Raw genomic sequence first — 12761 nt, forward strand, 5'->3', positions numbered from 1 at the left:
GAGAAAAAGGTAGCTTGTAGCCCCTTTCCACTGATGTCAAAGGGGAAGAGAATTTGTGGAGAAGATGTGATGGATTGTGTAAAAGAAAGAAGGTTAGTGGCTCATGCAATGAAATGTGTGTAAGCAGCATGAGGTTTGGCCATCAAATGAAGATAACGATGAAGTGTTGTGATCAATGCCAAAGGGGGATGTTGTTAGACAGTTGGCATTGTCTGGATGGCCAGTGGCCTAGAGAAGATATCTGCAAGTGTGAGGGCATTGATTTCAACAATCATGCTGGGGATATGTGTTGGGCAGTTGGAATTTCCTAATTGTTGGCATTGATGACCACCAGACTAGCTTGGATTGTTGTCACAATAGATGTTGGCAGTGATGGCCCAGGAGTAATCCCATGGTGGTTCATGGATCAGAAAGATTCCTATGATAGTTGCAAGCTTTAAGTATAGAATCATCAAAAGGCTTAGTGGAAAAGCCATAAAATGATGATTACAATGATGGAACAGATGAAAGTCCATGGTAGTTGTAGGCTTCATGTAGAGGATCATCATGGTGGGTGTGATTTCAATTGTCCAAAGAGTCAATGGGAAGAGAATTTTAGAGTCATCTTCCAAGTAGCATAAGGACTCAAAGCCTACATTAGACCCTCTCCATTGGAAATTGATCTGAATAAGATTTCCAACGATATGTGGATTTCCAAAAATGGACTCCTGGATCAAAATATATTTTCTGCTGAAGTTTAGGGTTGTGAAGCCTTAGGAAGGAATGAATATCGACATATCGGGGATCAGAATGTGAGAGGTCTTAGCATATCAACACGTCAAAATATTAGAGGTTAGCATATTAACTCTTAGGATATGGGAGATTGGTATATCAGAGATCAGAATTTCGAAGGTCCAACATATCATCGCTTAGGATATCAGAGATCAACATATCAGAGACTGACATATCAAAGATCAGAATGTTAGAGATCGGCATATCGACGCTCGAAATATCAGAAAACAGGATGTCTGAGGTCAGCGTATCGACGCTTAGGCATATCGGATGTCTGGAACATCAGAGTATCAACATATAAGAGATATGGGTATTGGAAGATTAGAGGATTGGCGGAAGTGGCACATCGGAGGTTAGAGCCTTAGCACATTGGAACATCAACATATCGCAAATCGGAATATCAAAACTTCTTAAAGTGAGGAACTGTTAAAAGTTACAATATCCGATAAGTGCCAATAAGCTTTTATAAGCGCCGAGGAATGCCAAATGAATATTGACAAAGGATTTTAGTGCAAAACCAGAGGTTGACGTGCCCTCTTCTCTCTCCTCTAGTTGGACACATGGCCACATATGATTGATTCCAATAAGCTACAGTAGCGTTTGACATCAGCATGATGTGGCAGTACGACATGACACATGGTAGGCATATTTAACTTTATTGGGTAGTCTAATGGGCTAGAATTGGGTGACATGTGTCACCTCTAAGGAGTCACCACGTGGAGTGATGACATCATATCGGAGGTCGAAATATCGAAGGTTGAAGATGTCGGAACTCTAGAATAGTTGGAGTTTGGAAAAGTTTCGATAAAGGGGGTTTCGATATTGGGCTGGAACATGGTCATGAGAGTTCAAAGAACCAAGGGTGCAGAGTAGTTAACAGAGGAAGAATGGCCCCTGATAGGAGTCTGAAGGCCTAACACCTTAAGACTAAGAAATAGGCCACAAATCTCGGTCTTATGATGAGAAATGCTATGAGGGCTAAGCAGAAGGAGCCAAGACGAAATCAGAATTTCAAAGAAGTTATGATACAAAGGGGGCTACGATATGGCATTAAGTTGATGGACACTGGCTTAATCATATGAGAACGAAAATTCCAAGGGAGATAAGCGCCAAGGGACTGTGGAGTATCGAAACATTGCACCACTGTGGAGTAACAATGTGGAATTTCTCTGATAGGAGAGAACAAATATTTAAAGGTGTATGGGTCGAAAATTGCAAGATTGAATGCACGAGTATAGGAGTTGGTCTCAGGATTAATGACGACTGTCAAAGATCACTGGGTCAAGGCATCAAGGACCATGATCTTTAGGAAAGAGTGTTGGGTTTTCATTTAGGTTAGACAAGCCATATTTTTGCTTCGATGCATGTCTAAGTGAGTTAGGTAGATGAATGGGTCAACTACCAAAGAAAAAATGAAGATCAATGGAGTTGGTTCATGGAGTTAGATGGATCTGCATAAAACTTTGAGATAAGGCAACAAGGAAAATGGTCTGCAAAAAAGTCATCCCGAAGTAGAACCAAGCTCTGTGAAATCATGATTAAGAATGGAGAGCCTCAATGATAGGAGAGTCATTCACAGAGAGGACTATGCCTGGTTGGAGTGTGCATGTGGACTAAGAATCAATTCTTAGTATGGATAAACTATCAAGTACCCATTCTCATGGTTAATGTTGTGGCAAAGACTAAGTCAGACACAACAACATAATGGAAGAGCCATTCCGAGGTACACTCGCTCAGTGTGAATACAGGACAGGAGTGGCAACATCGATTGGTGGATAACAGAGGAATGAAACCCAGGAGCTCAGATGAGCAAGGTGGGGGAAGCAAAATTATTGAAGAGAGCTAAGTGAAAAAGCTTTGTGTGTGTGCACTGCTATGTGAGGCTAAGTGAGCTTGTTTTGCAGATAAAGGCTGAGAGTGCCTATGCAGAGGTAAGTGACCTCGAGAGAAGTTGCATTGCTGTGTGAGAAAGGCCAAAGGTTCCTGTGTAGAGAAAGAAGGTCGAGAGTTGAGTGTGTGCTGTGGAGAGCAAGAGGCTGTGAGCTAAGTGCATGCTGATGAAGAGCAAAGAACAGAGAGTTGCATGGACTATGATGAGTGACTATTGTTGAGAAGATTAGTGGGCTGCTGCAGAGTGAACATAGTGAGCAGATAACAAAGCCTAGATCAGGCAGAGTGGTTGCCAATTACAAGGAACATTAAGTTCCTATTTGAGTGTGGGCTAGAGCCTGCATACAAGAAGTTGGTGCTTCCATCTCTAGTGGGTGCTTGAGAAGGCTTGAGGGTTAGTGCCTCCTTCAACTTGGTGCTTACATAAATCCAAGGAGTTGCAAGCTGGTGCTTGCAACAAATTCATGAAGTTGGTGCTTCACATGGTGCTTCTAGTAAGATGGACAAGTGTCTACAAAAGGAAGGAGTTAGTGCTAGAAAATAATCAAAGGGAGTTGGTGCTTCCTGTGCGTGGGTGATCACAAACAAACAGCTGTAATTAAGTGGGTGCTTAACTTACATCATAAACAAACAAAAAATTTGGTGGTTTTTTCCTTCAAGTTTCCATGTAAAAAAACATTGTGTCAAAATTATGCTGCTCATGTGATTGTTGTTTGAACATGTGGGTCTGAAATATTGTTGGTTCATTGTTTTTGTGAATGTATGCTCTCACAAGTAAAAGAATATAAGAATGGATTGTAAGAATAATAAGAAAAAAGAATAGATCTTCTTAATTATTGATCCCCCCCTCTCAACAATTCCTTATTTCAACACATACATTATGGTGACATTATGGGGGCGTTGTAGGGGTGTTTAAGTAGTAATTTGTTGCCTTAGCAAAAAAAATTCTTTTTTTCTCTTAACCAAGTAGTTTGATGTAGGCACATCCTCAGCTATTTGATCTAGTAGCCTCATGCAATGCCCCCCGTCCCCCATCATTGTCAACTTTGATGGAATACGAGGTTAAGACGATTATTTTCCTCCAAAGACAACTTGACTACCTATTTCTTACTCCACCATTTAACAATTCATACCATCCACAACAATTTTAGGTGTAATGTCATGTGAAGAGGTTTCCATTATTAAGCAGTGGTGACTGTGGAATTTATGAAAGGAAAGGAAGGACACTATGAATAAAGATGGAATGGGGGAATTGGCTCAACAAAAGGAAATGAGACAACATGAATGAAGGGGAAAAAGGGGGATCCTTTAGCATAGTGGATAGGAAGACTCTCACTTCAAAGAGAAGAAAAATGAAGGAGGACGAAGGATTAAAAAGGAGAATAGAGGGTTTGGCTCATAGAAAGGGATAGTTTCCAAAAGAAAATTGTTAAATAATATTAAAAAGTAGAGGAAGAAAATGAAGAACGAAGAGAGGATGAACTTCTCTCATTGAAGTAGTTACACTCACATAGAAGATTAGGAAGAAGAGAAAAATAATCTAGTGGAGGTGTTAGGTAGAATCCTATAGAAGAGAGAAGGAAATTTGTGCTTATCTCTTGTGCAGACTTCTAGAGAGAACTGTAAGGAAGAAAGAAGATAAAGAATGAGAGCATGTTTCTAGTGGATGCTATGTCAGTTTATGAAATAAAGAAGAAGGAAAACCAATATTAAATTGTAGTAAGGATGGAAGATAATTTAGTCCGAAGACCAAGATAAGAGGAATAAATGTTCCCTTAGTTTAATTGGGGAATGCATCATGGATTTTTTGTGATGAATGTAAAGCTAAACCAAGCCTTACATTAGTAGGTATCTTTTGAGAGATGGTTTGGCACAATTGTCTAGTATTTATTGTATAATTTTAGCTTTTGCAACAAAAGTTTAATCTTAGAAGTTGCATGCATTTTAAATTTCATTATCAGGATAATTAACACAAAATAGCCACATTGTGTCTTATTTCTTATGGTTATTAAAACATGCTTGTGTTTGTTCTATCTCATTGCTGAGGTGTGCATGATGTTGCAGTAGGTCATGTATTTTTATCCATTTTCCCATGCACTAGTTTCTATAGGAATTGGTTTAGAGCAATTTGCTAGAGGTTAGTGTTGTGATGTGATGGCGCATGCTAGTAAATCATGTTACTTTAAAATTCAAAAAATCTAGAATTTAAATTATTCATGATATTAAATGGATGAATGATCAAATTGCACAGCTACAAAGTGTGACACATATAATAATAAAACAATGTATTTTTTGGTTAAAAGGAAAAAAATTGTAGAATATCCTCTTTTAATGATAGATTGTGGTCCATCCTCACCTATGTTAAGGATTATTAACCTAATAGAATTTAACTAGTTTTGAACTTAACAAATGATACAAACAAATGACATAAATACTACCATGAGAATTGTACTACTTTCATACTAAAAATGGAATAAGTTGCATAAATCTAACACTGTGTGGTGACAACTATGTGACCATCCAACAATATCCATAGGATGACAATGCATAAACCCTTACAATCATTGAACTACTAATTTAAAAAAGAAAAACATCATTTATTCAAAAGTGCCAAATGATGAACATTGTCAAAGAAATAAAGATGAAGACTCAAATAGTGGGATACAACATAAATATGAAGACTTCGACAATGAGATTTCATCATGGGTAGTAGTAGTTGTACATGAATCTAATAATCATGGATCCATAGGCACTAGTAGTCGTACATAAAGCTAACACTGTGGACCATTTTTTTTAAGAATGTGGCATGAAACTAAAAAAAATAAAAATAAAGATGAAGACTCAAATAGTGGGATATAACATAAATATGAAGACTTGGACAATGAGATTTCATCATGAATAGTGGTAGTTGTACATGAAGTTAAATCATCATGGATCCATAGGCATTGGTAGTTGTACATAAAGCTAATAGTGTGGACCATTTTTTTAAAGAATGTGGCAAATTAAAAAAAAAAGAAGAGAAAAAATGGTTGACTTGTTTGTTTTGTTTTTGTTTTTACATGGACAAAAATAAGTATACATTAAGTGTGGACCATTTTTTTAAAGAATGTGGCAAATTAAAAAAAAAAAAAAGAGAAAAAATGATTGACTTGTTTGTTTTGTTTTTGTTTTTACATGGACATAAATAAGTATACATTAATTATGTGATTTTAATTGGTAAATATGATATGTACTTGAAAAGTATATTCTTTTTCAAATTTGGAACAAAAATTGTGAATCATTTATTTGAGAATGACTGAAATTTAAATATATTTACACTAATTTGGATCTCAATTTTATATATATATATATATATATATATATATATATATATATATATATATATATATATATTTCATATTATAAAGAACATTACACTATAAGTCATAATTCAAGGAAATTTCTTTTTTATTATTATAATCTTTAAGAAAAGAAGCTAAACACATCCAATTTAATAGAAATGTGATTTTTTTTATTAAGAAACTTGATATGAAATAATCTTCAAACTTAAAAACCTAACCATTGTTGAAATACGTTATTTAATCAACACACACAAAGAACAATCCATTTTGATACAAACCCTAAAAAGTTTCATTCTCCCCCAAAAAACCATAAACAAAGAGAACAAACACATTTAATTTAATATTTTTTTTCAAAAAATTATATCTTTCACATGAATTATAGTATATATAAAATAATATATTTTCATTGAATAAAACTCATATAAAATATATTATTGAACTAAGAATCCAATCATTGTTAAATATATCATTTAATCATGTCACATTATACAAAACAATCCACTGTGACAAAAAATTCAGAAATGTTCTTTTCTCATAAATTTCTAAACAAAGAAAGTGAACATATTCACCCTAACAAAAAAAAATTAAAAGATTAATATTCTTTGATGGTATAAAATAAACAAATTAAACATGCAATTTTAATTATTTATAGTTAAATTTTGAGAAAAATTAAAAAATAAAATGATTACTTCACTTTCATGAAATGGCAAATTTATGAAAACAATGAAATAATATAAAATAATAAGTATGAATATTTTGTTTTATTATTTATATATATATATATATATATATATATATATATATATATATATTAATTTTTTCTTTTCTCAATTAAAATTAAAATTATTCTACATGCTTTTATGAAATAGCAAATTTATGAAAGCAATGAAATAATATAAAATAATAAGTATGGATATTTTGTTTTATAATATTTATTTATTATTATTATTATTTTTATTTTTATTTTTTCTTTTCCAAATTAAAATTAAAATTATTCTACATGTTGAATGGAAAAATAATCTACCCAATTACTAAATATTGTCCACACAAATCTAAATAAATTTACAGTAATTTGTATCTCACTTATATATATATTTTGGAGATTCATTTTTTTATTATAAACTTTAATGAGCATAAACATATTTATTTGAACAAAAATGTGATTTTTTGGTTGAGGAGACCTCATATGAAGTAAACTTCAAGCTTAAAAACCTAATCATTGTTGAAATAAGTTATTTAATTAACATAGATCAAAGGTTTTAGCTTAACTAGTTAATTTCCTGTTGTTAAGTTCCTGGCCAATTGCTAGATCACAAAGTCAATTCTCCTTGATGCCCTTGAGATTAGGCCCTGCTAGTCTAACCAACTAAGCTTTAAAGATTCCCTTCAGAGTCTGGCAAACGGTCTTTTAAAGATTTTGATTCAGAGTCTGTGATTGGCATCTATAACCTTTGTCGTTTGTGATTGGCATTATGCCCCAAACACTCTTTAAATGAAAGTCATGCGCGCCCCCGAACAAGCACGCAACCAAGTTCTTCTTCACTGTTTTCTGGACAGAGAACTGACCTCCCGTCTTAGGTAATGGAAAGGTTTGAGTAATATGATCAAGCTTCCTCCCTCATACGTGTTATGCACAGTGGCCAAGAGCGTGTCACTAATAAAGTTCAAATTTTCAATAGTACAAAATTCTTTGAATTCATATGCATATATTCTTCTGTTGCATCTACTTACCTGTTTTCAATCTCTGTTTTTCGTTGCAGTAATTTATTATAGCACCTCATGGCTTACAGCAGTATGGCAACAGCTAGCTGCCATGGCCTATATTTTATGAAAATTGCTTCTCAAGAATGTAATCTGAGGAGAGTTTCCATTCCCATAAAACGTTTTCATGGAGTTTCAAACTCATCAGGGAATTCTATTGGCGACCATCTGGCTGCTCGTGGGCTTTTGTCATATAGACATCTGGTCGTATCATCAGCTAGACCATCAAACACAGATGTCGTTGAATTTGATTTCAAGGAGTACATGCTTTCCAAGGCACTGGCAGTGAATGAGGCTCTGGATAAGGCTATCCCACTGAGTCATCCCAAGAAAATATATGAATCCATGAGGTATTCTTTTGTTGCCGGAGGAAAACGGATTCGTCCTGTTCTGTGCATTGCAGCTTGTGAACTTGTGGGAGGGACCCAGGAGCTGGCCATGCCAACTGCGTGTGCACTGGAGATGATCCACACAATGTCTTTGATTCATGATGACTTGCCTTGCATGGACAATGATGATTTGCGCAGAGGTAAACCCACAAACCATAAGGTCTTCGGGGAAGGCACTGCTCTTCTTGCAGGGGATGCACTTCATTCACTTGCGTTTGAGCACATTGCAGAGTCCACAAGCAAAACAGTGGGGAGTGATCGGATTTTGAGGGTGGTATCTGAATTGGGTAGAGCAACAGGCTCCCAGGGGATTGTGGGCGGCCAGATTGTGGATCTTGCGAGCGAGCGGGATGCTTCTGTTGAGCTTGAGACTCTGGAATGGATTCATATTCACAAGACTGGACTGCTATTGGAGTGCTCGGCTGTGTGTGGGGCGATCATTGGTGGTGCTTCGGAGGATGAAATTGAGAGAATTCGAAGGTTTACCCGTTGCGTGGGGCTTCTGTTTCAGGTTGTAGATGACATACTCGATGTCACAAAATCGTCAGAAGAAATTGGGAAGACGGCAGGAAAAGATTTGGTTAGTGATAAGGCCACTTATCCGAAGTTGATGGGTTTGGAGAAAGCAAAGGAGTTTACTGTTGAATTGGTGAAGAGAGGTAAGGAGGAGCTATCTTGTTTCGATCCAACGAAGGCTGCATCTTTGTTGGGTCTTGCAGATTACATCGCACTCAGAGAGAACTGAAAAGCGTTCTTGAATCTCTACGTGTTATGTATCCGTTTATCGTCTGCTAAACTTCAGAAATGGTGCCATATTTATAACTTTGTATCTCCTGGCATCGTCCATAGTCCCAATGACTCTAATAATATGGATGGATGCTTTAGATTTCTTCAGTTTCAAAATATGATTTTAGGTTTCTATTATCTATAATTTAAATGTTAAGAAAATAATTTTAATGAAAATGACATAAAGAAGATTTTTGTCAATAAATTTCCCACTATCAACTATAATTCATTTTCAACACACAAAAATATTTGTGAATCTACTTTTAACCATCGACTGTAATTCATCTTTAACACCAAAATCTACACTTAATTAATTAATATATATTTTTTATACATCTACCTCGTCATTTTATCAAAATCTGAACCTACAGAAGTTATAAATCTATGTTCATGTTCGAACTTTTTCAAAATAGAGATATTTAAACATTTCAATTCCTAGTTAGCTGCTTGCTGGTTTTCGGGAGGTTATTTGGGTAGAATTGGCAAGTGGGTCAGGTTACTTTCATTGTAATATATATGAATATAAATTGTATTGCCAACTAATTTACACTTTTGTGGCTTTTAGCTAGTTATTTAATTAATAAAATTAGTTTATTTTAATTTATTTTAATTAATTAATTAATTTATAATAATTTAGGTATGGAATAGAATTAGTGTGGATTCTAACTAATCTATATTTTTGTGGTTTTTAGTTAGCTATTTAATTAACTAATTAGTTGTTTAATTAATAGAATTAGTTTACTCTATTTTATCTTAATTGTGAAAGTTTCTTATTTCAACTTAAAGTAGATGAGGATTTGTTGATTTTGATATTTTTAATTGAGGGCCTACATTGATTCTCAAGGGAATATGCTCAGCTTATGCTTAGTCTTAATGCTCATCAACAGCTATAGTGTATTAAAGAGTTTGTTAGGTTGCGATGACTTTTAATAAATTTAAAAAGTTCATGTTTCACGTGGCTCATCCCCCACCAATTTCCTAGGGATTTGAGATTATTCCAATTCTAATAATGTTTCATTATTATTTATAACATTAATTTATAATTCCTTTTTTTTTTCTCTAAAGTTAAAGTTGACCCATAACCTTTTTATATATGGTTAATTAGGTAAATGTGTGCATTAGTAAGACATTCTTCATGTTGCAATGGTTTTTTTGGTTATATTTATGAAGCCTTTGACAATGTCAACCACTTTAATATTTTTAATGTGATTGTATTAATTAATTATTTAGTTTACCATAATTAGGTATTAGATAGAACATATAAACCTATTTGAAAGATGACAATTTAACCCATTTTGATTGATGATTAATATCCAGAGTTTTTTGATAATTTAATAATAAGATTAATAACAATTTATTATATATGTAAATTATATTTTTAATATATTAATGTTGTACAATTTAGTAAATATAAAAATATGCTACTGTAGAAAATAAATATAATTGTGAAAAATCTGTTGAAATATGGCAACAAGAATATTCCAATTTAATTTGGCCTTGAATTAAATTGCGAATTAAAATCGAATTTAGTCTTAACAACTACTTGGAAATAATTAATTAATTTATTTTAAATTAATTAGTTGGAGAAATTCAAGTTAGAAGTCTTTCTAAGTCATGCAAGAGTTATCCCTTAAATTAAGGAGATAAGATTGAGTTAAGTCTAGTTAAATTAGTTCCAAACTGTTTGAGGAACTAATAGTGAGTTAACAATCACTTGATGCATTAATGCACTCAACTAGTGCTACTCCAGTTAACTGAAGATTCCCTCATCAAAAACTCATGCATGTCTATTCTGACCGAGTTGAGATTAATGTTCAAGGACAATGTACTATCAGTTGCATGTGTTTTCTCATGGAGAAAACTCTTGCATGTAGTCAAGGATTCATCCTTGAGGATTATGCAGTTTTGAAGGCTTGTTTTTCCATTCGGTAATAGGCTAATCATCCACAAGGAACAACACAAGGAAATAGGAGCTTGGAGGGCAGAAAGGCTCGAGAGAAGCCAAGATTGTCTGTAAGCATATGTGAGGATTGTACTGAGAGCTGGCTAGCTGTGAGAACTAATGCTTTGTATAATGCCTATGTATTTCCACCATGTATGATAATACAATAGTGTGGGGTTTCTATCTAAGACTTTTCCCAAAGTATTTTCATGTGTATTGTGCTATTGATTCTTCTTCTTCTGGCTATATTGTTCATGTCGATCTTTAAGCTTCTGCAAATTGATAGTAGAAGTAGGTTATAGTATTCTGCTTTGATTTATATTGCACTATCAAGTTAACCTATCACAGATTTTCTACATGGTATCAGAGCTGTGAACAATATACTGAGAAGAGAATTCGAAGTTTGAAGTTCGGGGTTGGAGGTGCAAATCGAATTCATATCATACTTCAAGGTTGGCCAATGACATTCTATGACTTGAGACTCGAGTATGCCTTGGAAAGTAGCTCAAATTACATAGCATGGAAAGATAGAATGGAGGTTGTATTAGAAGACAATGGCTTGAAGGAATTCATTGATCAAGAAATCCCAAAGCCAGCTTCAACTAATGCACAAGAGTTGGTTGAGTGGAAGAAGTGTGTGGCAAAGGTGAGACGAATCATCCTTGAGGGAGTTCGAGACCATATTGTCTCGAGTCTCTATGGAAAGGAAACTCCATTTTCAATGTGGAAGACATTGAAGGACCTCTACCAGAATAGTAGCGACCAGAGGAAATTGATGCTCAAGGATAAGCTTTGAAGAATCAAGATGGAGAAGGGCGATACTATTTCTACATATCTGAACAAGCACACCACCTGCAGAGATGAGTTTGGTAGTGTGGGAATAACTACTGTTGATGATTATAGGGTGAGCCTTGCTCTCCTTGGCCTTCCAAAGAGTTGTAATAACTACCAGGACTCTTTGAATGGAAGGGAGAAACTATTGGATTGGGAACGAATGTGGTCGGATCTTATGTAGGAGGAGATCAGGAGGAGCACACGAGATGGTTCTTCATCCAAGAATGATGATGAAGAAAATCTGGCCTTAGCAAGTAAGGCAAGGAAAGGGAAGGGGAAGGCTTTCCATTTCAAATCGAATTCTTCTCATGGAGGGAAGAAGGGTGACATGTCTAGAGTAAGATGCTTTAATTTTCACAAGATGGGACATTATACGACTAATTGCCCATCGAAGAAGTCCAAGAAGGGATCCTCGAAAGGATAAGAAGGTGAGGCATTAGCCTCTTAGTTCGAAATGGACTTTACCCTCATTGCATACATGGTGTCATCGATGATGGGTTGTGTCTAGTATCTTGACAGTGGAGCCTCATTTCACATTATCGGTGATAAAAATTTATTCAGTGCCTTAGAGGAGAAAGACCTCAAGATGCACATCGATATGGGTGACAACGGAAGGTATAGTGTTTCAGGAGTGGGCACGGTCGCTTTTCAGAGGGAATATGGAGCTCCTCTCACCTTAACAGATGTGATGTATGTGACTGGACTGAAGAAGAACTTGGTATCGGTCGCGATGTTGGAGGACAAAGGCTACGATGTTGTCTTCAATAAAGGAAAGTCGTTCCTAAGACACATAGCCATGGGTTAGACCAAGAGGATAGGGATTTGGGTGAAGAATCTCTATAAACTAGAGGTAGATGATTGTGCATCATTGAGTACAAAAGAAGAATTGGTGCAAAGCCAAGACATTGGCGAGTTGTGGCACAGGCGGTTGGGCCATTTGCATCATGGGGCTTTGAAGATAATGCAACAGATATCTACAGGACTTGCCAAAGGTAAACTTGAGCAAGTTGACACTTGCAAAGGTTGTACCTTGGGAAAGTACACCAA

At 35.2% G+C, this 12761-nt stretch overlaps 1 protein-coding gene across 1 annotated transcript; it reads left to right on the forward strand.

The window, feature by feature from the left end:
• The first annotated feature begins 7781 nt into the window (after positions 1-7781).
• Positions 7782-8897, forward strand: LOC149246779 (geranylgeranyl pyrophosphate synthase 7, chloroplastic-like). The gene has a single exon (XM_089455751.1). The coding sequence runs from the start codon at positions 7782-7784 to the stop codon at positions 8895-8897; it is 1116 nt and encodes a 371-aa protein (XP_089311877.1).
• Positions 8898-12761: the final 3864 nt, after the last annotated feature.

Source organism: Pinus tabuliformis, chromosome 7, assembly GCF_031772625.1.
Source record: "Pinus tabuliformis cultivar Carrire ecotype Pingquan chromosome 7, CPIR1, whole genome shotgun sequence".
Taxonomy (NCBI): Eukaryota; Viridiplantae; Streptophyta; class Pinopsida; order Pinales; family Pinaceae; genus Pinus; species Pinus tabuliformis.